Genomic DNA, 27,389 nt, shown 5'->3' on the forward strand with positions numbered 1-27,389 from the left:
GAGTATTGTTGTCTGTTATGCTCATTTTGGATGACAGTTGTCAGGTGCTCGCTGTACACACACACTTGCCGGACTCCCTGCAGAGCATAATGTTCTGCCCTATGAAGGGGGAGGATGAGCGGGAGTTGTCCAGTAGGCTGTGGGAACAAGATCAGCATTAGCTGAGGATTTCCAAGCTCAAAGAATGGCAGAATAGAAAGAGACCAACCCCGGGGGCACCTGAAGATTGTCACACAAAATAATCTCCAACTATTGTCTTGGACAACAAAAAAGTCTTCTTTGTGTATGCAGCTGAAGCTAAAGCAAGCTGATTGAACAAAAATCAGGTTCAAGTAAATATTTTGAAACTGCCAGAAATCTTAAGGGCACCGAACTACATAGTTTGTAATTTTGATCTATTCAAAGCAAAAATGTATCAAAATTACAATCCATTTTGCATTGTTTTTTGAACCAAGCTTAAAGCAGGCCATACAGTGGCCAATTAGCCAGTCGATATACAGCAGATTCGATCACTGTGAAATCAGGATGGAAAATTTTGCTCCAATGGTTGCAGGTCAGGAACGCGTTGCTAGCGGAGTTTGATTCGGCAAGGACTGACGCAGAATAGCGGGGCAGTACTCTCTCCTATCCGTCTGGCACACGTCCTCCCTGGTCCGGTGGTTTAACCACATGCCGCAGGTCTCATCCTCCTTGTCATGCGACACCAGCTGAAGTTCAAACACTAGAGCTCCGGCAGCATACACGCTGAAGCTCTAGTGTTTGAACTGTAGCTTGTGCCACATGACACGGAACAAAAGAAGACAAAGGAAGGAGACCCACGGCATGGACATGCACCAACCGGACAGGTGAAAGTAATCCTGCCACCCGGGAAAACAGATCAGGGGGTTGGGGGGGGGGGGGGGACTCCTTGGGTGGTGAGACAGGTGGCTCCTCCACAGATTTTGAATCGATTTCATGCTGAAATCAATTCAAAATTTGTGTGCAGTCACTGCAGTGTGTGAGCCTTCCCCCCTCCTTAGGTAAGTATTTTAAAACCGCTTCTGGTTTGCTTTAGGTTCACTTTATTGCATTGCAGAAACACAACAAACAATCCTGGACAAAGTGGAGACAGAAATGTGGGAACAGATCCAAATTTTCAGATAAGAAAGCATGGAGCCTGTTCTGTAAACCACTGCCATAAACTGTGGAAAGCGGTCCAGCAAGAGACCCGGGTGTGAAAAGGCCCATAAACTGTTATGGCATCATATATAACAAACACAACTAAATGGTTTAATCTACTTGTACATTTGAGCAGCTAGAAACATCTCTCAACCTCTCCCTTTTACAACCCGATCCTATGCTCTTCACATTAACACTTACTCACCAGTCTGGGCACATGAGCTAGCTAAAAAGTTCTGTCATCCCAAATGAGTGAAGCAGTACAGCAATTTTAGCTAAATGAACCATAGTTAAAAGAGAAGAGTCTCAAACATAATATATACAGTCTCATACGCAGTAAGCTGTGTGGCCCTGTGCGTTATGACATCTGCCTCTCAAGATCAACGTAAAGGTTTTCGGCAATTTGTGGCACAGTACCTCTTCTGTGTATTTGAACCAGGTAGAAGATTCTTCCCTCTACATAATCATCAGTGAGCTCACCTTTTGTCTTTTCCTGGGCCATTTCTGGCAGATACTAACCGCTCCCCATGACCTACTGTTTTGCAGAGGATCTGACCTAATTGTCTAACCACCGCGATTTGATGCTTGTCAAAGTCGCTCAAATCCTTATGCTTGCCCATTTTTCTGGTTTCTAACACAATGCATTCAAGAACTGACTCTTCAGTTGGTGGCTACTATATCTCACCCTTTGACATGTCAATGTACATGTAAAAAGGGCCTCCGGTAAAAACGGCACTGGAGATGGCCGCTAATAAAATATCGGTAAAAATAATGACATTCTGCTGGTTAATTTAGATCATAAAATATTGGTAATCTTTACTGATATATTACTGTAAACTGACACTAGTCCTCACTCTCGATGCCTAACACTAACCGATCCCCCTTCTGGGTGCCTAACCCTAAATCAAACCTGTTGGTGCCTAACACTAAAACCAACATGGTGGTACTTAACACTAAGGACACCCCCCCGCCTAACACTCCTCCTAGTAGTGCCTAACGCTAAGGACCCACTCAGCACTGTCTAACCCTAAAACTCCCCTGGTGGTGCTTAAACTTGACTCATACCTGCTGGCAGCTAACCCAAGAAGCCCCCTCTGACAGTTAACTCAATCGCACCCGCTCCCTGTAGCCTCAGCTTGCATAGAAGGTGACCCTGGCGCCCCCATTTTATCGGTTGCCTCCAGAACCCACTTTACAGCTAATAGCCACTAGTCATGGCTAGTAGCATTGCTGTCTATGGCAGTGCCCTTTTCACCGACTTTGTTGACAGGTGCAATTGAAACAAGATAGTAGATGTTATTTACTTGAACGGTCAGTGGTTTTAATGCTGTGGTTGACTGGTGAACATTCACTCCCAATCTTCAGCATCTTTCTGGTTTGGTAACATCCCTTAGCAGTGCTAGGAGCCCAACACAAAGCAGGCTATAAAATGTGTTTCTGACTATGTGTCACTAGCTGAGATCTATTCAGACCTTTCTCTGTGTAGGGAGTGAAGAGACAATGACAAAACTCACAAGAGAAAGGCGAAGATTATAGAAGCATTCCTATTCTGCAGAATCTCCACCTCACTCCCACCATGTGCATCACACATTAAGTCATTTTCTTGCCTCTCCACCAGCAGAGTGCACAATGAGGCCATTGTCCCAATTGTTGCCAGACTCTAAAGGTAACTACACGCAGAAGGCTCTCCCTCCAATCCCCAAACACGCCAAAAGCTTTCTGAACGGTCCTGGTAAAGCTGCTGCCTAGAATAAAGCTAGGCACACACATACTGATTTTTTCCTGGACGATTTGATCGCGTTTAACAAATCTGTCACCTATAACCCATGAAACTTTCAATCACTTTTCAGTTTATCAGTTGAATGATCTAAACATGTTTAAAGATATTTGTGCTGGCAGAAGAGTAGTGGTTCAGAATCACACAATGTTATAATGCACTGAGTGGAAAAATGCTAGTATTTTGAGGTGGTGTCGACTTGCTATCAGGGCTGTGGAGTCGGCACAAAAATCATCCCGACTCTGACTCCTCAGTTTATTAAAACCACCGACTCAGACTCCAGGTACCAAAAATTGCCGCAACTCCCTGACTCCGACTCCACAGCCCTGCTTGCTAAAAGGTGCATACACACGCATGATGGCCATTGCCAGTAGAGATTGAGAGCTAAAGTAAAACTGTAAGGAAGAAAACAAAACAAAACAAAAAAACACAGCGCCTGGGGGCACTTACCTCGGGGGGAATTTTGGATCCTAATGTGGCTTCCCTATCCTCTTCACACTCCGGGATCCAGCGCTGACAGCCCCCGTGCTGTGGCGCCGTAGTGAATGTAATATTTACCTTCCTGGCTTCAGCGCACTCACAGCAGCGGCTTTCCGATGGGCTTCGGTGGAAATAGTCGAGCCCGATCGGGTCCGCTCTACTGCGCAGGCACTGGAGCCGGGAAAGGTAAATATTTACATCACCACTGATCAGGGTAGCCAGTGCTGGATCCCAGAAGGTAAAGAGAAAAAGGGTAGCCTCAGTAGGATCCAGAGGCTTCTCCCTCCAGAGGGTCTTTTTTTTTCAGGTTTTATTTAAGGCTTTTGATGTCAGTTTGGGGTCGAGTGCTGTACAAATCAATCTGTTCACTTATTCTGTACCTATGTAGCTGATTGGTTGTTACCCCCTCGTCGGGCATCCAACTCACTGCCTGGGCGCCCGATTACCAATACTCTGCGTTGGCCGATGAGCCATATTCCCAAATCACCTGCTTCGTCTTATCGCCAGTCTGAAATAAGAAATAATTTCCCCACTCTTTTTAAATATTTGGGGGGGGGGGGGGGGGGGGGAAGAGGGGGGATGATACATGGCTGATTTTTTTTCCATATACTTCCATTGCTTATGCGGCCCCTTGCGGCAAAATAGGGTAACGCAACACAGTTTTACCCTGCTAGTGTAAAATGGGCCAAAGTAGTCTATACTGCAGCATGAAAATGTTGAACGATAAAATGGTGGCACTAAAGTGAGTGGTTATAGCTTATTAATATAATCTACATCAAATTGAAATGTGCAAACCAAAAAACACCACATGTTCATACACAGGTCTTTCAACAACAAAAACACCAACACATAGGTTCTTATAAGGCCCCACAACACTTGACTGTCTTTACCCATCATAGAGGGCAGAATGAAGTGCAGGAAGGCCAACACCTCTGTACACATTAAGAAAGATGATTCAGAATATAGCCATCTCCTGATCCCGCTGACAACTTTATCATGTTGGATCCCTTCTATTACCAATGGCTTCTATTACAGTCGGCTCTAAGTCATTGTCCTCCTCCGCTCAACACGAACATTTCCAGAATGACCTTTGCTGGTGACAATTATTAAAGTATGTTCTGCATGTAGCAGCAGAAATGTCTACAGAGATCTTCAGCACTCTTCTTGGTTTGTCTAGAAGCCTCAAAACCCAAGGAACCCAGTTACCCAAGTCTCGATCAGCTCAATACATTGATCTCGGCCAAGCAAACTATTAGTCGTTCAAACATTAATCTCCGAATGAGCATGCAAGTTGCCCTCTCGATTTTAGCCCTTTATTTAGGCTAGCAGTTTAGCAACCTAAACATAATGACGGATTTACAATAACTCTGTTTGTCCAATCCAGGCATAGTGTACCCAAATTGAACTTGACATTCAAAGCTTCTCTGGCTGTGGGAAACTCTTGAATAGGTCTCAGAATGCAGTTTCATGCCTGAGCGCATTTTAAGTAGGTCTGTCCAACCCACCTTACAGCCATGATGACTGTGTTAATGGCTGAGAACAGGAGAGGGAGGGGTCGTTCCCTGCACCTTCCCTTATCTCTAATGATTGCTATGCAGGCTGCTTGCTCTCACACCAACAAATTCACAATGCATGCTGTGAATCTGTGAAATTCATCACCTTTCAAGATAACAAAACCTGCAGTATGCATAGTAGTGTAAAACCCCTCTGCACTGGCAAGGATGACTTATGCTGGGTACACACAATGCAATTTCCCACTAGATCCACAAGTACTCTAGCAGTAACTGCATTGTGTGTACATTTTCAAACTGCTCCCAATTGATAGTGTAATAGATTTTTCGATGATACCTTCCCAAAATCATTTGTGTTATCGAACAGAAGCAGAGTGGACAAGATGTAATCAATCGGTTTGATCCCAGCATTAGAGCTTCCACTCGGAGCCATGGCCATTTTCCATTCGGCCAAAGCTCCCGGTTCTGCTGTGCAACCGCAGCATGAATTGCTAAGCTGCGATTCGGCTGCACGTGGCATAAAACTGCAGCATGCCGTCCAGATTTACAGAGAGATCTGGACGGCAAACCATAGGTTACGCAGGCAGCATTTCCCCACCCCTCTCGCCTGCAGGGAACCGCTGCAGGTGCCTGCTGAATTCTGCACTAATGGAAATAGGCCCTGCAAACCTCGGGTATGAAAGCTCACACATAGTGAGCAAGAAGAAAGCCTCTGGATCCTGTAGAGGCTTCCCGTATCTGCCTCGCCCCTGCCGCCGCTCGCCAGGACTTTCCGGAAGATCCGGGGCATGCTTCTCTTTATGCATGAGTAAGGCCGGGCTGTCCCCAAGTGAGCAAAGCTGCACCTGCACAGTAGCACGGAGCTGTTTGCACACGAGCGGCTCCGGCTTACTGCATAGGTGAGGCCGTGCGCAGGCGCAGTACGGCTGTGCTAATTTCTTGAAGAGGTACGCAGCCCCAATATTCAATGCAACAAACCCCTGGGTCCACAAGCAGCAAAAGAGGATGGCCTGGGAATCCTCAAAAGGATCCAGAGGCTTCCCTCTTCTTAGCCAACCCAAAGTTTGCCTCAGGTAAAAATTAAGGTGGCCATACCTCTTCAGCTAGCAAAACGATCAATACCTCTCAGATCAGAATTGATTCAGAGAGAGATCTATTCATACCACACACAGCACAGACTTTAAATTGATTCCAGTGAGGGAAAAACAAAAATAGAACGATCCACAGCGTTATAATGTTCGATGCAGTATACCGCTATGGACCATCAATCTAGTGTTGCTCCTGCTCCATTCTCTATCAACCTAAATCTTCCATCCTGTCTGATCAATCATTTCAATTGATTTTTGGTAAGAATTAATCAAAAGTCAATCAATCTGACATTTTGAGGGAGAAAATCTTGCAAATATTGAAGGAGGCCTGGCATATAGCAAGCTCGCATAGGGCTGGTGCACACCGAGCGGGTTTCGTCGCGTTTTTATAGCCGCTTGCGGCCGTGGAAACGCGTGGGTAATGTATTTCAATTGGCTGGTTCACACCAGAGCGGGAGGCGTTTTGCTGAAACGCATACTCCCGGGCTGAGGCATTTTTTGGGAGGAGTTTCTGCCTCCAATATTAAGTATAGGAAAAACGCAAACCACTCTGAAAAATGCTAGTTCAGAGCAGTTTTGCAGGCGTTTTTGTTACAGAAGCTGTTCAGTAACTGGCACTGAACACTGATGCTAAAATAACTGGCTGTAAGCAACAGAATATTTTGTCAAACTGAGCACCAAAAGGCATGGGCAATGATAAAAAGAATTAACAGTTAAGCATAGAATACCACTAGTAAGGTCAGTCCACAGCAGACAAAGAAAAACGGCACACCTTATAACTGAAGTGAGTGGTAGACCAATCGTTGTAAGCAACAACACCAATACAAGTTAACGTCTCAAAGAGGTGCATTATCCAGTACCCGGAAAGTGTACCCTCCATTTAAAAAAAAAAATATATATATATATATATATATATATATATATATATATATATATATATTTTATATATACATACACATATATATATATATATATATATATATATATATATATATATATATATATATATATATATATATATATGTATGTATATATATATATATATATATATATATATATATATATATATATATATATATATATATATATATATATATATATATATATATATATATACACACATATATATATACACATATATATATATACACATATATATATATATATATATATATATATATATACACACACATACACATATATATATATATATATATATATATATATATATACCCAACTAAAGTCAAAAATAAAAAGACAGCAGGGCTAGCGGTGCGTGTGTAGCACTGCCCTGCATATATGTGCAAGCTCCTCCTCTTCTCAATAGCCAAAACAATATTTTTTTTGAGCGCCAAACGGTTGTTTCAGTGTCACAACCATGTGAACGTTGCACCACATTAACCATCGTCACAGCGGTTCGGATTGCTGAAATCCCTGACAACTCCCCTGCAAAGTACCGCGATTGCTTGAAGTCTCATTCGCTCCCAACTTGTAGCATCCCGTGACGTCATGCATAACCGCCGGCAGGAAGAAGCGAAGCTTGATGACCGTTGTCAAGGGTATGTCGCAGGACCCATCGGGCAGTGAGTATAGGGCTTAACACTAGGTGGCAATTGCAAAGCCACCTACCAACAACTGCTACTTTATTTAGCAATCTAATAAGCATAATGTGACAGGAGCTTCAGTCTGAATGCTCCGTATTGTCAACTGTGACAGACAGGTGTCAGGAGGAGGCTGCACATCTATCACACTGCTCAAAATAGTAATTTAGGCAGGCCATAGAGGCAGGGCAGTGCTGCACTCATAGTACTAGTCCTGCTGATTTCAGTTTGCCTTTAGTAGGGCTTTACCTCCTTGGCAGTAACCCCGAACGTAGTTCAGGGTAAGCCGCGCAGGAGGTTTTCTCCGGCCCTGCTGGGCCGATTTGTTTAATTTTTTTTTTGCTGAACGCAGCTAGCACTTTGCTAGCTGCGTCAGCACACCGATCGCCGCCGCCCCGCGCTCGATTGCCGCTATCCGTCGCGCCGTGCGCCCCCCCCCAGACCCCGTGCACTGCCTGGCCAATCAGTGCCAGGCAGCGCTGAGGGGTGGTTCGGGACTCCCAATGACGTGGCGACAGGGGAAGCCCTCCAGGAAATCCCGTTCTTTGAACGGGATTTCCTGATCGGAGATCGCCGAAGGCGATCGAAGCGGGCGGGAGGATGCCGCTAAGCAGCGGCTATCATGTAGCGAGCCCTGGGCTCGCTACATGATATAATAATAAAAAACAAAAACTGCTGCGCTGCCTCCTGGTGGATTTTTTTATACCGCCAGGAGGGTTAAAGGGACCTTAGGAGCAAATATCAAACTTAAGGGGCCCATACACCTAACGATTTTCCCGGCGATATACAGCAGATTCGATCACTTTGATTGAATCTGCTGTGAAATCGTTGCGCAAACGCTGACAGAACAATTGATTTCTTTCCGAAATCAATCGTTCCCATAGATTCCCGTCAATCCGTCCGTGTGGAAGATTTCGCTCGATCGCCAGTGGGTCGGGAGTGTGTCGATAGCGGCGTTCAAAAGCCCGACGACAGCGGCAATACATTACTTGCTCCGGCCGGCGCATGTCCCCTGGTCTCCACTGTCCCTTCTCCGTGCTCGGCTCCTCCAGCTTCACTGAACTTCCTGTCCCGGCAGGAAGTGTAAACAGTAGAGCGCCCTCTACTGTTTAATCTTCCCCGGCAGGAAGTTCAGTGAAGCTGGAGGAGCCGAGCACTGAGAAGACAGCGGAGACCAGGGGACACGCGCCGGCCGGAGCAGGTAATGTATGCGGGGAAAGGGGGCGGCGGCAGCTTCACAGAATGTGATCGGTTTCACACAGTGTAAAATCAGTGGCAGAGTATTTTAATGGAAAACTGCAATAGTGCCCTGTATTATATCATATTTATCCTTCTGCAGTTTCTTGTGGTTTCAAATAGCTATAGGAGCTGCCATGTTCGAGAAGTTACCTCGCCCCCCACCCCATTCTCACAGCTCTTAGCCAGCTTCATGGTGTGAAGTTCAGCATGTGACAACTCTTAACTGTTTGAAGCATAGTGCACTGCCCCCCACTGACTACTTTTGTATGATCTCAGCTACCGTGCAATAACGACTAATTACAGCAGTAGTTATCTGGCTGAAATTTCTGTGGGCCCTGCCATCCAACCGGCAGAAGCAGGAGAATACAGCCTGTATTGAACTCTTGAATGTAAAAATTTGAGGCAAAATGGAAGTACAGCATTAGAAGCCTGAGGGTTCAATCCCCACTTGTGTGTACCTAGCTTTACTTAGATAAAAAGTAATCGGGATGGAGTGGGACAATGAGTTAGATCACTCATTACTCTCCAACTGATTTTCAATTGGCAAGCGATCACTCACTTTCAACATATGATCATTACCAACCTGTGTCTAGCAGCTTGTATTATTTCTAAAGGAGGGGGGCAGAACAATTAGGTAACACACAATTATTACTATAGCGCCGCCATCTACGCAGCGCTTTACAGAGTATATTGTCTTGTCACTTAATTATCCCTCGGGGGGGGGGGGGGGGGGCTCACAATCTAATCCCTACCATAGTCACTATGGTGTAGTGTATGTATCGCAGTCTAGGGCCAATTTAGGGGAAGCCAATTAACTTATCTCTATGCTTTTAGGATGTGGGAGGAAACCGGGGTGTCCGGATGAAACCCTCGCAGACATGGGGAGAACATACAAACTCCTTGCTGATGCTGGCTTGGATTCAAACCAGGGACCCATCGCTGCAAGGCAAGAGCGCTAACCACTACACCGCTATGCAGCCCTTGGAGCAACTTCTGACTAGCAAGTTAAACTCTACAACAGTTCGCTTGCTCATCAGTGTCATTTAGAGATCAAGCTTTCCAGACTGCAGAGAGCACCTGTACACGCTACATTCTAGGCCGCGATGGCCCTGAACAGGCTCCTGGACCAAGCTCTGTCTAGCTTGTGTACTAAGCTTCATATTTTTGGCCTTCTCAGCTAAAGCAATGCTGCCTTGCCCCCTTCTGAATGCAGCCCACCTTTCTACATGCAGAGCAGCAGCCCACACTTCAATGTGCAGTACCTAATATGCAGCAGATTTCCACCCTTATCTTCCATGTCTCAGTGTACATCAGGCCTACTCTATTTACAATAACTGCCATGTTATGTTCAGGAGCCTCTCATGGGAAGCCCCCTCTTCTAGGTACAGAATCTTCCTATTCCATCCCCTTTTTTCTATGTGCTGCAGAGTGTGTAGGCCACGATCTTTGTAGTTCTTTTGCACAAGCCCTGCACTGTATTTAGCATTCTGCAATTTTTTCAGGATTGTTTAAGAGGTAACGTTCTAAAATAACACAAATAAAGGGAAGATCAGAGACACAACCCATATTGGAAAAGTGTCCATTACTTCAGACACAACGTAGGGTGTTTGCTACAGCGTAACCTAGCGGAGCGAAGCCGAATACTCCGCTGTAAGGTAACTCGAGGACATTGCTACTCCAAGGCTCATGAGTCACTTCTTCAATGCAGATCAGTGACTGGTTCACAGCTACGCAACAGCGCGGGGTCGTGACAAGGGGAAACGGTAACCGACAGAAGCTTGGAGGGGGAAAAGCACACAAAACTGAAAGAAAACACACAGGTAGGATTTAAACCAAGTCCCTCAGCCATCTGCATGCGAACAAAAGCGCAACAGCACAGCGCAATGCAAAGGGATACAAATATATCTGAAGGACAAGGATAGGAACGCTGATCTATCTTCGGAATAGTAAACATCGAACACTCCGGATTGCAAACTACAGCCTAACGCAGCCCGGCGGGGCAAAACAGAAGACAAACATAATTATCTGCATCAGTCTCATACAACATGTATGACTAGTCAGACCTGCTTCTAACAATGGTAGAGTCATTGAAGACGGCAAGACCATGGAGTAGAAGGTAATACATGGCTGAAAACTATACCATACACGAAACACATACGGAACGGCTTCGAAAACACTACTGTAAAGCAACGACTGCAGCCGGACTACATATGAAGAAGATTATCTAGATAAAGAAAGCCTAGCTATTCCGCTAGCGATTCTTTTTTCCACGGCTTATGACAAACAGGCACAACTTGACAATGGCGATCACAGATGATATTTCAGCCGCTTCCAAAAAAAACACTGGTATATGTATTGTTTATGTGCAGAGTGAGTAAACCCGTATGCAACTGCAAACAGCCACTGCAGCAGAGACTCTCCTTGCACAGACTAGGGAGTTTCTGCGTATTTACTGATCCAGCCAGATCCTGATCACAATGCTGTGAAGAAAAAGCAGTAGAAGGAGGATACACAATAGAAGCAGTATGTGGCTTGCAGTGGGGGTGGGGAAGTTAAAACCCAGCTGGCAGCCATAGGATACGCTTGCCTATAACACACGTCAGGAATCATTCTCAGAGGTGGGGGGTGGTGGGGAGGAGCGGGGGAGGGTGACGCACACTCCCTTTACAATCCCAAACACAAAAGGGAAGTCTGGCTTGTGTACCCATAGAAGGGCTGGTTGCCCAAATTCACAGTCACCACAAAGACAAGGTACTGAACGCAATAAAATGTTTTTTCACTGGCTGTGAAAGAGTCACAAAACAGGAGGAAAAAAAAGAAGAGGTTTTTCCACTCTTGTCTACCACCCAAAGGAAGACAGGCAATTTATGACCGTGCTAGAGATAACAGCAGATCACAGGGACATGCAGATCAGTAACTGGTATGGCCCTGTCAAGTGATCTTCAGCCCAGCCTACAATGATTTGTGTCCTGCCTGCAAACCATAAAACTGCACACACCACTGACCAACAATTCTCTCACAATGATGAGAATTACGGCTTATCAGACCCAGGAGTTAGCGACTTGTACTACTGTTTCTCTAGGACCGAATTAATAAAGCTTACGGATTATTCAGTCCCACAGTGAGCATTAAATAGCTTAAAAATAAAACATTTATGGAACACCTATAAATCCTGCTGCCTCTTCCTCGGACATCCACAGCATATTTTTATCAGACCAAACACAGAAACGATAAATAAGAAAGACCATGACAGGCAAATACTTCCTCTCTCCCGCCCCAACTGACATCAGTGTTTGCAACTCGTTTTATCGTAGAACGTGCATGTACAAACTATTAATACAGACAATGTTTATAAGCTAAAAACAGATCAAACTGCTATTTTAAAGCTATTTTTCTCCTTTTTTAATAACAACCAAATGAATTCAGAATTAGGCTACAGCAATGAACTAACAACATGTATAATGGATGAATGTCAGATCCGCGCCGCGGCACGTTCCACATGAGCCCCGGTGGTGCTAAGCTCCTCCTACCACAAAAATGACAAACCAATAAAAGCCTAGCGCCCTCAGCTGAGAATCGTACATCAGCAGTGGACACACCAGGGTAACTGCAGCACTTCTGTAGCATTGACATTTAACCCTCCCCTACATAGCGTTGTATTTCAACCATCGTGCTGCTCGAACTCTACACTGCCATACGCAGTGGTGTGACCTGATACGACAACTACTCAGCATCAAGCTCCCATATGGTCTAGCGGTTAGGATTCCTGGTTTTCACCCAGGCGGCCCGGGTTCGACTCCCGGTATGGGAATTAGATTTTTTCTTTTAGATTAGATGCATAATTTTATAATAACATTACAAACATGTTTTTTTTCTCCCATTTGCCCTAGGATGAAACACACACATAGATTAAGGTCTAAAGATCATAACTGTTCAGATAGGCTGCTGTAAGTTTACTCTATAGTTCTAGCCTAATGCAACGCAAACATTTTAGGGGAGGGGTATAAGGGGTCTTTAAATAAAAAAAACACATCTCACCTCCACGCCTTTTAGTGGCACCACCCGTTTCTTTTTTAATTCGTCACATTTTCTCATCTTGCAGATCTGATGGCTGGTGCTCCGGTTGACACAGTTGTAGCAGGCTCCACAAGGCCCTTCCCTCAGACATGGTTCGCAGACCCCACATCGCTTCCTCCTCTTAGGAGGACGTTCTTCTGAATTGTCCCCAGTGCTACCGCCAGTGACAGCGCTGCTATTGCCCTCGCTGCCCACCGATTTCTCCACTGACAGCTGCACCGGCTTCAGCCTCCCCAGGGATTCCGCATCATCACTGAAGTCATAGACATCTTGAGACCCCATGTGAGGCGCAACGGTAGGCTGGGTCTCCATCATGGTGCAGCCAACTTTTCAGCAAGCCCCAAAAAGCAAAATCTTCTCAAGAGCAGATCTGCTAAAAGAGCATGAGGCTGACCGCTGTGGGGTCTGAGGAAATGTTATCTAGTTCTATGAACTATTGCTAACCAACTTTTGGAAGTGATACACAGTTTAAGTCCCTTCATTTGGATAAAAACCTTGATTTGGGTAGAATCAACCTTGGCAAAATGTCCTCCTATAGCCTCAAATTCATCTTATCCCAGCCCAGTGGACCTGTCACAGGGGAGCGCAAGCGTATCTCTTGAAGGATTCCCTTTCCCCCCTGACAGCTCATCGTGACACGAGCAGAGGGAAACTGGACGTTCTACTATTCTGATGTCATGCAGGTCTACCAAGTCTTCCGGAAACTTTTCCTACAAAAACAAATGGACACATTTCATTGATCGAGAATACCCTCCGCTTGAGGCTTCATCTAAACTTTTTGCACGATACATATCTAAGTTTGTCATTGGAGAGTTGACTGTTTTTGGGCCACAGCTTGCACTTATACATTCTATAGAACACTAGGCCAGTACAAAACACATTTTTTTCACGTGACACCGTTTACACAATTCAAGTATGTTTAGAACAGCAGCAAATGGGGCAGGCCATTTAAAGGTCCCAGATCAGAAATACACATTTAAAGGTCCAGCATCACACATTGAAACACACCTAGTGGACACACAATGTAAACAAAACATACCACTCCCACAAAGCAGGCTGCAAAAATAGAATAGACACACAAAACAAATGCATCAAGCAATCAAGCAGATGTAACACAGCTACACATAACACAAACTTACCAGCCACACAGCAAGTACTTTGTCTATAGGTAAACATGGAACAAGAGGGCATTACACATTCTGTGCATGCATAGGCAGAATTCTTTTAAATTGTATAAACACACACATCCACCAGCAAATACATGCAATGCACGCAACAAAAAGGGCCAGCACACAGACACACAGTGAGTGCTAATGGCTCATTATCAGTGACAGGACAGAGCTCCTATTCCATTCTTTGTTCTGAAGGCCGGGAGCTGGGACTAGGTGGTCCCTCCTCCACCCCCTCCAACACAGATACCCCCTCCCCCTGCCTGCAAGGGAAAAAAAACTACCCCCCTTCTCATGGAGATACCCCCCTCCCTGCACAGATGACCCCTGCACCTACATAGTAAAACCTGCACAGATCACCCCTGCACCTGGATAGTAAAACCTGCACAGATCACCCCTGCACCTACATAGTAAAACCTACACAGATCACCCATGCAGCTTCATAGCAAGATCCTGCACTGATCACCCATGCAACTTCATAGCAAGACCCTGCACTGATCACCCATGCAGCTTCATAGCAAGATCACTGATCACCCATGCAACTTCATAGCAAGATCCTGCACTGATCACCCATGCAACTTCATAGCAAGACCCTGCACTGATCACCCATGCAGCTTCATAGCAAGATCACTGATCACCCATGCAACTTCATAGCAAGATCCTGCACTGATCACCCATGCAACTTCATAGCAAGACCCTGCACTGATCACCCATGCAACTTCATAGCAAGACCCTGCACTGATCACCCATGCAACTTCATAGCAAGACCCTGCACTGATCACCCATGCAGCTTCATAGCAAGATCCTGCACTGATCACCCATGCAGCTTCATAGCAAGATCCTGCACTGATCACCCATGCAGCTTCATAGCAAGATCCTGCACTGATCACCCATGCAGCTTCATAGCAAGATCCTGCACTGATCACCCATGCAGCTTCATAGCAAGATCCTGCACTGATCACCCATGCAGCTTCATAGCAAGATCCTGCACCAATCACCCATGCACCTTCTAAGCAAGACCATGCATACATCACTCATGGCAAGATCCTACACAGATCACCACCCATGTACCTTCATAGCAAGATCCTACACGGATCACCTTCATAAGTTCCTGCATCATGCATGAAGGACTCTCACCAGGGAAATGCTACAGTGCAGGAAAGCGAGCAGAAGTCACACGCCCTGAACACCGGGTGACAAGGGGACAGCCCACGTGTAAGGAAACACACAGCCTGCAACCGAGGACATTTAAACAGACGCTTCATTACACGTGCACAACTCCATCCGCCAGCCATGGTCACCTACCTAATCCACAAGTATATTTGTGTCCAGCCTTAAGAGTTCAGTCGTGCCAGGTGACCTCTAGAAACTATGTTGTTGTCTGGGGACTTCCTGCACACAGGCACGTACAGCGCCAGAACACACAAAACACTGCCGAGCAATGTAATATATGTGCTAATGCGAGCTGCATTCATGGAGCTGTAGTGATAGACAGTCACGCTCTGCGCTCTAGAAGCCCAGGCGCACGCTGACAATGTGCTGCTGCTGACTCAAGTGACACATCCCCTCCATGGTCGCTGCGCCCACCGGGATTTCTACGTGTCCCGAGTGTGCTGCAGAGCCGGTGAGAGAAGCCGTCAGCCCTCACTCACTCACCTTGTGTGAGCCTCTCTCCGAGCCATCAGCAGTCAGGAGGGAGGGGGGAAGGGAGGGAGCGCTCAGGGGCACAGATGTGGAGCAAACAAAAGGGAAGTGACTGAGAAACACAAAGATATGAAGTGGAGTAAAAGGAGAGGATCAGGAGCGGCTCTCTACAACACAGCCTGTGTATACAGAGACAGGGAGGGAGGGAGCAGGTGCTGCTATACACACACAGGGAGAATGGGGCTGTGAGGAGAACACATTATTCACCACCATACCCCCACAGTACAAGAAAGGTCTACACATACATACAAAAGTAGTATAATAAATATCTATCTACTCCACCATACCCCCACAACACAAAGAAAATCTACACAGAAATATCAGATTATCATAAGGGGAAAAATTCTTCCTCACAGAAGTGAGTACACTTTTCACACATTTTTGCAAATACAGCAAAGTCCCTGTTATCCAGAACTCAAGCAACCAGAAGTCACACCTAACCGGGACTGTTTTCTTTGGGGGGGTTCCATTCATAAAATACTTAGCAAGCCTCGAGCGACATCCTGTAGCTCCTAGCGGCCTTCCGGCGTCCGTGTATGACTGCCAGCGTGCCACGCAACCAGAAGTGTGTTACGTGACGCGCCAGGAGCCGTACTCTGAGGACGTCGGAAAGCCACCAGGAGCCCGCTAGGAGCTACAGGACGTTGCTGGAGGCTCGGTATTTTATCCTTCCTGAGGGGGTGGGGTTGTGCTTTTTCGTCAGTTGCTCAAGCAACCAGCAAGTACATGTATCCGGCATCAAGCGGTCCCCACCGGTGCCAGATACTAGGGACTTGGCTGTATTTAATTATATCTGGTTCGAATCCCAGCCAGGTCAACATCTGCAAGGAGTTTGTATGTTCTCCCCGTGTCGGCGTGGGTTTCCTCCGGCCACTCCGGTTTCCTCCCACATCCCAAAAACATACAGATAAGTTAATTGGCTTCCCCTAAATTGGCCCTAGACTACAATATATGCACTACACGATACATACATAGACATATGACTATAGTAGGGACTATATTGTGAGCTCCTCTGAGGGACAGTTAGTGACTAGACTATATACTCTGTACAGCGCTGCGTAAGATGTTGGCGCTATAGAAATACTAAATAATAATAATAATCTTTTCACAGGACAACGCTGAAGATAAAACACTTTGATACAATGTAAGTTGATCAGTGTACAGCTTGTATAACAGTGTAAATTTGTTATCTCATTAAAATAACGTAACTCACAGCCATTAAAGCGAACCCAAGCCAAAGCTCGGGTTCAGAATCACATACTTTCCTTGAAGAGATCCTATTGAGGCTTCCCTCGGTGGTCGGAAGCCCGCCGTTGCTGAGCGCGGCCCACCTCCAGAACGGGGCCGCACAGTTCCCCTTCCTCTATCATGGCCGCGCAGTAGCTGCGCGAGCCCGCCTGCGCATGTGCCGGCTTACTGTGCATGCGTGGGCGGGCTTGGTCAGCTATTGCGTGGCCACACTGGAGGAAGAGAAACTGCGTGGCCTCGATGTGATTAGCTTCAATGCCTTGTTGCTAATCTTCAATGGAGTAATGAGGTAAGCCTCAATAGAGTATGTGATTTTATACCCAAGCTTCGGCTTGGGTACAATTTAATGTCTAAACTTCTGTCAACAAAAGTGAGTAGGCGCTAATCTACTTTAGGGGACCCAGCAGGGAACCTAGTAAGGAACAATTCTCTAATGACAGGACTCTATTGGCCGAACAGTGTGGGCTACAACCTATCTGAAACCTACCAGGTCAAGAGGGTGCTGTTCACCCAATCACGCTAGCCGATTTTCCCTATGAGGTTTCCTGCTGGGTTCCCTGAACTAGACTAGTGCCAGTGACTATACACCTAAGTGAAGACTGTCAAATTTCTGCCTAATAAGACATTTGTCCTTCCCTATTAGACATGTTTCTGCATTACTAGGTCTCAAGTGTGAATGGGGAACAGGTGTAATAAATTTGGTGTTATTGCTCCAACAATCTCTCATACCGGTCACTGTAAGTTCAACATGGCACCTCATAGCAGACAACTCTCTGAGGATCTTTAAAAAAAAATGGTTGCCCTACAGAAAGATGACCTAGGCTATAAGAAAATTGACAACACCCTGAAATGGAGCTGCAGCACAGTGGCCAAGACCATACAATCGTTTTCATTGTCCTGGTGCAGGCCTGCCTGCCTGCCTGCCATGTTGGGAGATGTAGTCCGTTGATGCAAGTACATCCATGTACTACATCTCCCGGCATGCGTTACAGCGGGCGAACACACCTATGCCAGGAACATGTAAATACAGCATTGTGCTGGGTCTCCATGGAGAAGATGGCGACTTCCATATGGGCAAGAGACCACAAAAGCAGCCCCCCATAGGTATGTTATACCGGTCACCCCGACTCTCCCCCCAAGGGCACACTATTACAAACATCTTCTATTGGGAGGTTAATTTAAAAACATGAATTCAAGGTTCTGAGTTTGCTTTAATGTGATTGTACCATTACAATATAATTGCATCTTGTTAATAATGTGATTGTATTGTCCAGCGTACCACAGTGCCCCATATCTGCTGCTGCTTTTGTTGAACGTATACACTCACACGTTCATTAGATAAATGCCTGAATGAGATATGTCAACTTCGTAGGCTGCATTACCAGATGAAATGACTCACCGTGGAGTACCATACATCCAGGGGCATAACTACAGTGGAGCAGCCCCTTCAACCACAGGGAAGGGGGGGGGGCAGAGGTGCGTGAGATGCCTCAACTACCCTCCCTCCGATACTCCAGATCAGGTATTTGCATGGCTACACATGTTATGGGTGTGAAGATCCTGATGGCCACACTTGTTTTATGACCCTTCTAAGATAGGCCCCCAGGCTGTGATAGTCACCAAGAGGAGGCAAGGAAAACGTTTGTGAACATAAGGGGACCTTCTCAAAGTCTTGCTAGCCCATGATTTGTAATGATGTCTCTGCATACATCCACAAGGGAAATCCACCAACCTTTCTTCACCAACCAAAAACGATGTGAATCAACCCAATCCAGCAATTTCCATTGCTTATACTGACGCTGATAGCGTGTGTTTGGGCATCAAGCCCTTTCTCAGTCACCCCATGCACAATGTATGCACTAGTACAATGTTCCTTTATAGCGCAGGAAGTCCTATGACCAGGGCCGGCGCTACCATAGAGGCAAAGGGGGCAACTGCCCCAGGGCCCCGACCTCTGCTGAGGCCCCCGCAGCGCCGACCCTGCTACATTCTGCCTGCTCCCCGGGGCCCTGCAAGTGTAATAGCCATAATTAATTACCTATTAGTCCTGGCGGGTGAGCGGACGGGCAGCGGCCGCACTTTGAGACACGCTGTCTCCCTTCCACTCTATAACCAGCACGTCATGTGTAAAGACGCGCCGGGTCATCGAGTGGGAGGGAGACAGCGTGTCTCAAAGTGCAGCCGCTGCCCTTCCGCCCACCTGCCGGGACTTATAGGTAATGAAATATGGCTATTATACTTGCAGGGCCCTGGGGAGCAGAGGGGTAATGGTGGGGAGGGAGAAGCTTTGAGCTGGGGTCTCCAACTCTAGTTTGCCACAGGGCCCCTTAAACCAGCCCTGCCTATGACACATGGCAACTCCTTGTCATAGAGCTGCTAGCAAGGGATATCCCGAACACTTGCAGTGCACAGCTTCACTTGCGATGACAGCAACATTGCTTCACCACTAGCAGCAATGGTGCCAGCAGCATTTCAGCCTGGAACAATGCAACACTGCATCTTTTATTTGCAAGGTAGTTCACTGTATGAAAAATGCATTTCACTAAATCCTTACAATCACAGAATTAATTAAAGGACAATTGAGGTGAGAGGGATATGGAAGCTGCCATATATATTTCCTTTTAAACAATGCACATTGCCTGGCTGTCCTGCTGATCCTCTGCCTACAATACTTGTAGTTATCGACCCTGAACAAGCATGTAGATCAGTTGTTTGGCTGAAGTTTGACTGCTTTGAGAATTGAGATTCCTAGCTCAGGACTGCACCTCCCCTTTGGTAAATTATATCAACGGAACAATAAAAGCACAAAATAAAGATGAGATCCAGTAAAGTTCTAAAGAGATGGCAACAGAAATCTTATATTTTATTAAGACGGGTTCACTTTAAATGGGATTGGTCGTGTTCCAGGCTTGCATAGCGTCTGACAGTATGAATCACTTAGCTACCGTTATCATCACTTCTCATTGGGAACCTGCCACGATAACACAAGCACCCAGGTTCCCAGGTCCGCCTACCTACTTTAGCTATTGTTAGCTGGTCTCAGCCTTCCTTTAGTTCATTCATTTATTTTATTCTGTGAAGAATTATGAAGGACAAGCAGTTTGGCAGCTGAGAGAGACACAGCCTGGAACTCTGGCAAGGAAATTGTGCTGCTGGAATCACCGAAAAGGCATAAGAAGCCAGCAAACAAATCAGTACACCAGCAAACCATGTAACTAACGTGGACTGACCCTTTACTGAAGCAGAGCTATACTGCATAGCTCCCAACTGTCCCTCTTTTGGAGGGACAGTCCCTCTTTGGAAGCCCTGGCCCTCTGTCCCTCTTTCCTCCTCATTTGTCACTCTTTCAAGACTTTGTCCCTCTTTCTATGTAAATATATATATTTCTCTACTAAAAATGTGTTTGATTGACTCTAAACTTTATTCCCATCCTTTAAATTGTTACATTACTAATTTTAAAATGTTAATACGGGTATGAAGGAAAATGAACCAGGATAAAAAGGACCAGTGTGGCTTGAATTATAAAACAACATATTTTTCTTATGAAATCTTTATGGTATTCGTGACTAGTGGTGTGACGGGGGCGTGATCAGGGGTGTCGCTTAAGTGTCCCTCTTTCTCATCTCAAAAAGTTGGGAGGTATGATACTGTACAAGTATGACATTTGCCATTGCTGACCTTTGGTTTTTTTTAAAAAAGAAAATGCTTACCATCCTACTGTATGTGTTCACGCAGTATTGACGTTGGGATCCCCAATCCCTGCCGAGAGACAGTAATCACATGTGTATGTAGTTTAAGGCAGAATTTTGGCTAGAGAGTAGTGTCACACTTTAGCAAAAGCATACAGTTAGTAAAAATGGACCTGAGCTCTTGCACAGGACAGAAGGAAATTTATGGAAATAACCCCTGTATGTATTTAGCCTGTCTAAATCCCCCTCATCTGTGACTAAGCACAAGTTGTAATTTGATCGCTCAGCTGTATCAGATCAGGAATCTCCTCTGCCAAAGAGCTAATTGGTAAACAGGATGTTAAAGCGGATCCAAGATGAAAAACTAACTATGACAAGTAACTTGTCTATATATCTTATCTAAAGTTTAGATAGTTTACACAGCAAATCTAGCTGCAAACAGCTTCAACAGAATATGAATATTTCTTCCTGTGATACAATGACAGCAGCCTTGTTCTGTTTGTCACATTGTCACAGGCAAGCTGATAGCATCTGCAGCCCTCGGCTCAATCCCCTTTCCTCCTCCATCCTCCCCTCTGCCTCTGAAATCTCTGGCTAGTAACCTCCTCCTCCTCCTCCTCCTGCCCAGACTGATCTCCCATAAGCCATTGCTACAGGAGTCTGAGAATGCCAAGGCTCTCTGAAGCTGTGGGCGAGGCTTGTTTAGTTCATAGGGAATTAAAGTATTAAAACAAAACAAAAAAAGTATTTGGCTTGAGGAATGCCCTATAAACTATATGAAAGGAACATAATTATGCAATGAGTAAAAGTTTATCTTGGATCCGCTCTGTTTCCATGAGAGCAGGAAGTAGACACACTGCAGATGTATTGCAGGATTTGTATCAGCTGTAACAAAGAAATGTTTTTCTTTAAAGGTTATTATTCTGTTTATCTTTTAGAGCAGAGAGGAAGTTTTGAGTTCAGGTCCACTATAAGCTACACGTAGACATTATCCTTTTGTCGGCAGCTGATAGCTTAGCGAACAGCTACAGCCAGTCTATCACCTGTAGATTAGTCTACAGGCAGAGCAATATCTATAGAACACTGCCTGCTGGCCCTGTGCAGACAGCAAACTTCAATTGGAAATATGGCAATGTAGTAACCAGTGGAATTCCTCCATTTTACAATGCCATAGCTAACCTCTGAGGCCCATTTAAGTTGAAATGGGGCTCTGTGTGGAAGAACATGCCCTTCCCCCTGAGATAGCAGTATTAGGGGGCCCCTGTGCCCCCATTCCCACCTTCCAGATAACATTATTAGGTGTATTTTGCCCCCCACTCCAAATAGTGGTGTTAGGTGATCTTTGTGGGGGGCCCACACAGATAGTAGCATTAGGTGGCGTTTGCCACTCACACACATGGAAGAAGAAGACATGAGGTCTGAAAAATGCTCACCCATCTACTTCCACTAAATTACAAAGTCTCACCTCCTTATAAATATACTGGGTTTCTATTGTAATACAATCATTAGCCCTCCGCACTCAAACCCTCACAACAATCAGGAACTCAAGTAATGATAAAAACAGCATAAATGTTGAATTCAACTGCACTAATACAGGATGCAAGAGCTTTCTGCACTAAACCCTTTCACCAGCATTGAGGTTGCCTCCAGGCTGAAAGGGTCCCTACTCTACCCACACCAGTCAGCAAGCAAGGAAACACTTCATGCTCTTGAACCCAAGATTCACTTTGAGACACTTTCAGGTTCTACCATTCTAGGGAACATATATATGCACATAAATCATTCTAAGATCTGCAGGGAGCAACAAACTGTACTACTCACACCATTATATAAATGGGAGCTACAGCCTGCAGCCAGAGTGCAGAGGGTAATGATTGTATGTAGAATGACCACTCCCCCCAGCACCTCCTTTCCTATTTAAATATTGGGCCCTCAAAAGGATAAGTAGAGCTTCCTTTGCTTGTGTTTCTATTGTAATAATGCAGGGATGACAAAAGTGTAGTATGGCATCTATTGCTCTTCCTATTTTGTGTGCCAGCTACAGCCAGAGCATAAGAGGCAAACTGTACTGCATTTCCTAACATATTTGGCTCATGAAACTGTTGTCCAAAACGGTTTATATTCACTTATTCCACTTATTAGAATTTGCCTTAGCTTTTGGTGCCTGGACTATTGCAGAGGCCCTGGAAACAGGCCGCTTCTGTGAGTGGAGGGGCGGATGAATGAGACTGGAGTGAGTGGTGGAAATTAGCTATTGATCTATTACTTTTTAAGACGTTGGAACACTTTTAATGGCCTATTTGTACTTAATGCGTTGCTTGAGTTGAGCTGCGTCCCACTTTGGCAAATGGGATGCAATGCGACACAACTCAACGCAACTGTGTAAATAGGGCCTAAAGATCAAAGTAACATTTTTCAGAACTTTGGAAAGCGCATGGTAAAAAAAAGTACTTTTGACTACTTCTGATATAATTGTAGGGGGCTTGATTTACTGTGCAGCTGCAATATCGCCCATTTACACCACCTATGGTAATTTGCATGTTCACACATCCTGTAACTGTTATCCTACTTTCTACAGCATGTTTCTGCATAATGTATGCGATGATGAGCACATTTCATTACAATTAATCATGTTATGAAAATAACATGCACATTTTAACATGCAAAGTGTGCATCGCGTTATGTCCGCTTTGTAGAATGAGCATTAAAGAGGAGCTGTAGTAAAAATAACATAGTGAATAAAATTGCTTATTGTTTACGATATTCATTTATAGATTATTAATGCTGAATCCACGCCATACAATTTTTGGGCCAATCGATTATTTCCAGCATGTCCGATCTGAAGATCGATCAATTTTTTTAGCGATTTTCTGACCGATTTCCGTAGAAACAAACGGAATTTGGTAAAAAAAAACGCTCAAAAAAATCAATCGATCTTCAGATCGTACATGCTGGAAATAATCAATCGGCCCAAAAAATTGTATGGTGTGGATCCAGCATTAGTCAGTGATTGCCCACTGTAAAATCTTTCCTATCCCTGATTTACATTCTGAAATGTATCACTGGTGGTGACATCATTAGTCCTGACGGGTGTTCTGTACGGAATGCTCATTACTGAGAGTTCTAAGCACCGAGGGAAATGTTGCTTTCTAGGCAGTTGGAAAAAGCCGTTATTTCCCACGATGCAACAAGGTTCACAGACAGCAAACTGTTAAGACCTTGGTCATGACATCACACTCTGGGAAAAGTTTCACCACAATATCAGCCATACAGACCCCCCCTGATGATCTATTTGAGAAAAGGAAAAGATTTCTCATGGGAAAGGGGGCATCAGCTACTGATTGGGATGAAGTTCAATCCTTGGTTATATTTCCTCTTTAAAATATTTGACAATTTAATGTCTTTAAAATTACATGTTCAGTTCATTCTGCAGCCATCTATGATATCTGAGGCATGCTAAATGACATTATGACAACAGCCCTCTGTATGTGGATATATCTGATGCACAGTTTTCATTATTTCTCTCCGCATGTGTAGAGATGAGCGTAATGACCTAATTACGATTTCGCGAAATTTCGCGTAATTAGTGTAATTACGATTATGGCCGTAAGTACATAATCGTAATGAAGAAGGATTTCGCGAAATTTCGCGTAAGCGTAATTTTCGCATTACAGTGGGTTCATGCCGTAATTTCGCATTAAACGCTACCGTAATTTCGCGTTAAACCGTAACGCTCCGTATAATATAAAAAAGCCGCCGACTTTAAGGGTTAATAGCAAAGTCCCCTTAAATGCTAAGAGCCTCAAATTTGGAGAATATATTAAGGAGATCAGGAGGAATAAGAGGAAAAATTTTTTTTTCAAAAAGACCTTATAGTTTTTGAGAAAATCGATGTTAAAGTTTCAAAGTAAAAATGTATACATTTAAAAACCCGCCGACTTTAACGGTTAATAGCAAAGCCTGCTTAAAGTTTAGGAACACCAACTTCCTAGGGTATATTAAGGGGATCAGTGGGAATAAGAGGAAAATTTTTTTTTTCAAAAAGACCTTATAGTTTTTGAGAAAATCGATGTTAAAGTTTCAAAGTAAAAATGTATACATTTAAAAACCCGCCGACTTTAACAGTTAATAGCAAAGCCTGCTTAAAGTTTAGGAACACCAAATTCCTAGGGTATATTAAGGGGATCAGTGGGAATAAGAGGAAACATTTTTTTTTCAAAAAGACCTTATAGTTTTTGAGAAAATCGATTTTTAAGTTTCAAGGGCGAAAATGTCTTTTAAATTCGGAAAATGTCAGTTTTTTTTGCACAGGTAACAATAGTGTATTATTTTCATAGATTCCCCCAAGTGGGAAGAGTTTTACTTACTTCGTTCTGAGTGTGGGAAATATAAAAAAAAAACGACGTGGGGTCCCCCCTCCCAGACCTCTTTAACCCCTTGTCCCCCATGCAGGCTGGGATAGCCAGAATGCGGAGCACCGGCCGCGTGGGGCTCCGCACCCTGACTATACCAGCCCGCATGGTCCATGGATTGGGGGGTCTCGGAAGGGGAGGGGCAGCCAAGCTTTCCCCTCCCCCTCCGAGCCCTTGTCCAATCCAAGGACAAGGGGCTCTTCTCCACCTCCGATGGGCGGTGGAGGTGGAGGCCGCGATTTCCTGGGGGGGAGGTTCATGGTGGAATCTGGGAGTCCCCTTTAAAATGGGGTCCCCCAGATGCCCACCCCCCCTCCCAGGAGAAATGAGTATAGAGGTACTTGTACCCCTTACCCATTTCCTTTAAGAGTTAAAAGTAAATAAACACACAGACACTTAGAAAAAGTATTTTAATTGAACAAAAAACATAACCACGAAAAAAGTCCTTTAATATTCTTAATTAACCATTAATACTTACCTGTCCCTTTAAAAGCCAGTTCCCACGCAATATCCTCGGAAATATACTAAACAGTTACAATATAACAAAGTTATTACAATGTAACAACTTTGTTACATTGTAACTACGCCGCACCCGACGCCACTCGCCGCTCAGCCGCCGCACCCGCACGCACCCGACAGAGCTCTGAGCTATATAGCTCAGAGCTCCCTAAGCATCTTTGTATTTGGGCTCCAAGGAGCCCCATTGGTCCTTAGCAGACCAATGGGGTTCCTTTAAATCAGAAGGAACCCCATTGGTCTGCTAAGGACCAATGGGGCTCCTTGGAGCCCAAATACAAAGATGCTTACAGAGCTCTGAGCTATATAGCTCAGAGCTCTGTCGGGTGCGTGCGGGACGCTAAGTCCCCGCCGGCTCCCGCTGTCCACCCCGCCCACATCTGTCACCCACATGTCACCCACATGTGGGTGACATGTGGGAGAGGCGGGGAAGGCAGCGGGAGCCGGCGGGGACTTAGCGTCCCGCACGCACCCGACAGAGCTCTGAGCTATATAGCTCAGAGCTCTGTAAGCATCTTTGTATTTGGGCTCCAAGGAGCCCCATTGGTCCTTAGCAGACCAATGGGGTTCCTTCTGATTTAAAGGAACCCCATTGGTCTGCTAAGGACCAATGGGGCTCCTTGGAGCCCAAATACAAAGATGCTTAGGGAGCTCTGAGCTATATAGCTCAGAGCTCTGTCGGGTGCGTGCGGGTGCGGCGGCTGAGCGGCGAGTGGCGTCGGGTGCGGCGTAGTTACAATGTAACAAAGTTGTTACATTGTAATAACTTTGTTATATTGTAACTGTTTAGTATATTTCCGAGGATATTGCGTGGGAACTGGCTTTTAAAGGGACAGGTAAGTATTAATGGTTAATTAAGAATATTAACCTCCCTGGCGGTTTATTTATTTTGCCAGGGAGGCTGCGGGAGGGTTTTTTTTAAATTAAAAAAAAAATATTTCATGCAGCCAACTGAAAGTTGGCTGCATGAAAGCCCACTAGAGGGCGCTCCGGAAGCGTACTTTCGATCGCCTCCGGCAATCGAAAGTAACAAGATAGGCCGCAATGAGCGGCCTATCTTGTTTCGCTTTCCTCGTCGCCATGGCGACGAGCGGAGTGACGTCATGGACGTCAGTCGACGTCCTGACGTCAGAGCCGCCCGATCCAGCCCCTAGCGCCGGCCGGAACTGTTTGTTCCGGCTGCGCTGGGCTCGGGCGGCTGGGGGGACCCTCTTTCGCCGCTGCACGCGGCGGATCGCCGCGGAGCGGCGGCGATCGGGCAGCACACGCGGCTGGCAAAGTGCCGGCTGCGTGTGCTGCTTTTTACAGAATGGAAATCGGCCCAGCAGGGCCTGAGCGGCGACCTCCGGCGGCATACCCCGAGCTCAGCTCGGGATTACCGCCAAGGAGGTTAAAGGACTTTTTTCGTGGTTATGTTTTTTGTTCAATTAAAATACTTTTTCTAAGTGTCTGTGTGTTTATTTACTTTTAACTCTTAAAGGAAATGGGTAAGGGGTACAAGTACCTCTATACTCATTTCTCCTGGGAGGGGGGGTGGGCATCTGGGGGACCCCTTTTTAAAGGGGACTCCCAGATTCCACCATGAACCTCCCCCCCAGGAAATCGCGGCCTCCACCTCCACCGCCCATCGGAGGTGGAGAAGAGCCCCTTGTCCTTGGATTGGACAAGGGCTCGGAGGGGGAGGGGAAAGCTTGGCTGCCCCTCCCCTTCCGAGACCCCC

The 27,389-nt window shown here is 45.5% G+C and overlaps 1 protein-coding gene and 1 non-coding gene across 3 annotated transcripts in view; one reads left to right on the plus strand and one right to left on the minus strand.

Annotated features, from left to right (window-relative positions):
- TET3 (tet methylcytosine dioxygenase 3) overlaps positions 1-27,389 on the minus strand; it is a 150,750-nt gene that overhangs the window by 105,362 nt on the left and 17,999 nt on the right. The window contains exon 1 of one of the 2 annotated variants that reach the window (XM_068274939.1): positions 12,893-13,624. The exons of the other annotated variant lie outside the window; for it this stretch is intronic. Within the exon in view, the coding sequence (XP_068131040.1) occupies positions 12,893-13,246 (354 nt within the window). The 5' untranslated portion in view covers positions 13,247-13,624. Of the gene's footprint in view, positions 1-12,892; positions 13,625-27,389 lie in introns of those variants that run through there. 2 annotated transcript variants of the gene reach the window in all.
- TRNAE-UUC (transfer RNA glutamic acid (anticodon UUC)) lies at positions 12,594-12,665 on the plus strand. The gene has a single exon. It is a non-coding gene; the product is annotated as a tRNA-Glu (tRNA).

Source organism: Hyperolius riggenbachi, chromosome 3 (genome assembly GCF_040937935.1).
Source record: "Hyperolius riggenbachi isolate aHypRig1 chromosome 3, aHypRig1.pri, whole genome shotgun sequence".
NCBI classification, from domain to species: Eukaryota; Metazoa; Chordata; class Amphibia; order Anura; family Hyperoliidae; genus Hyperolius; species Hyperolius riggenbachi.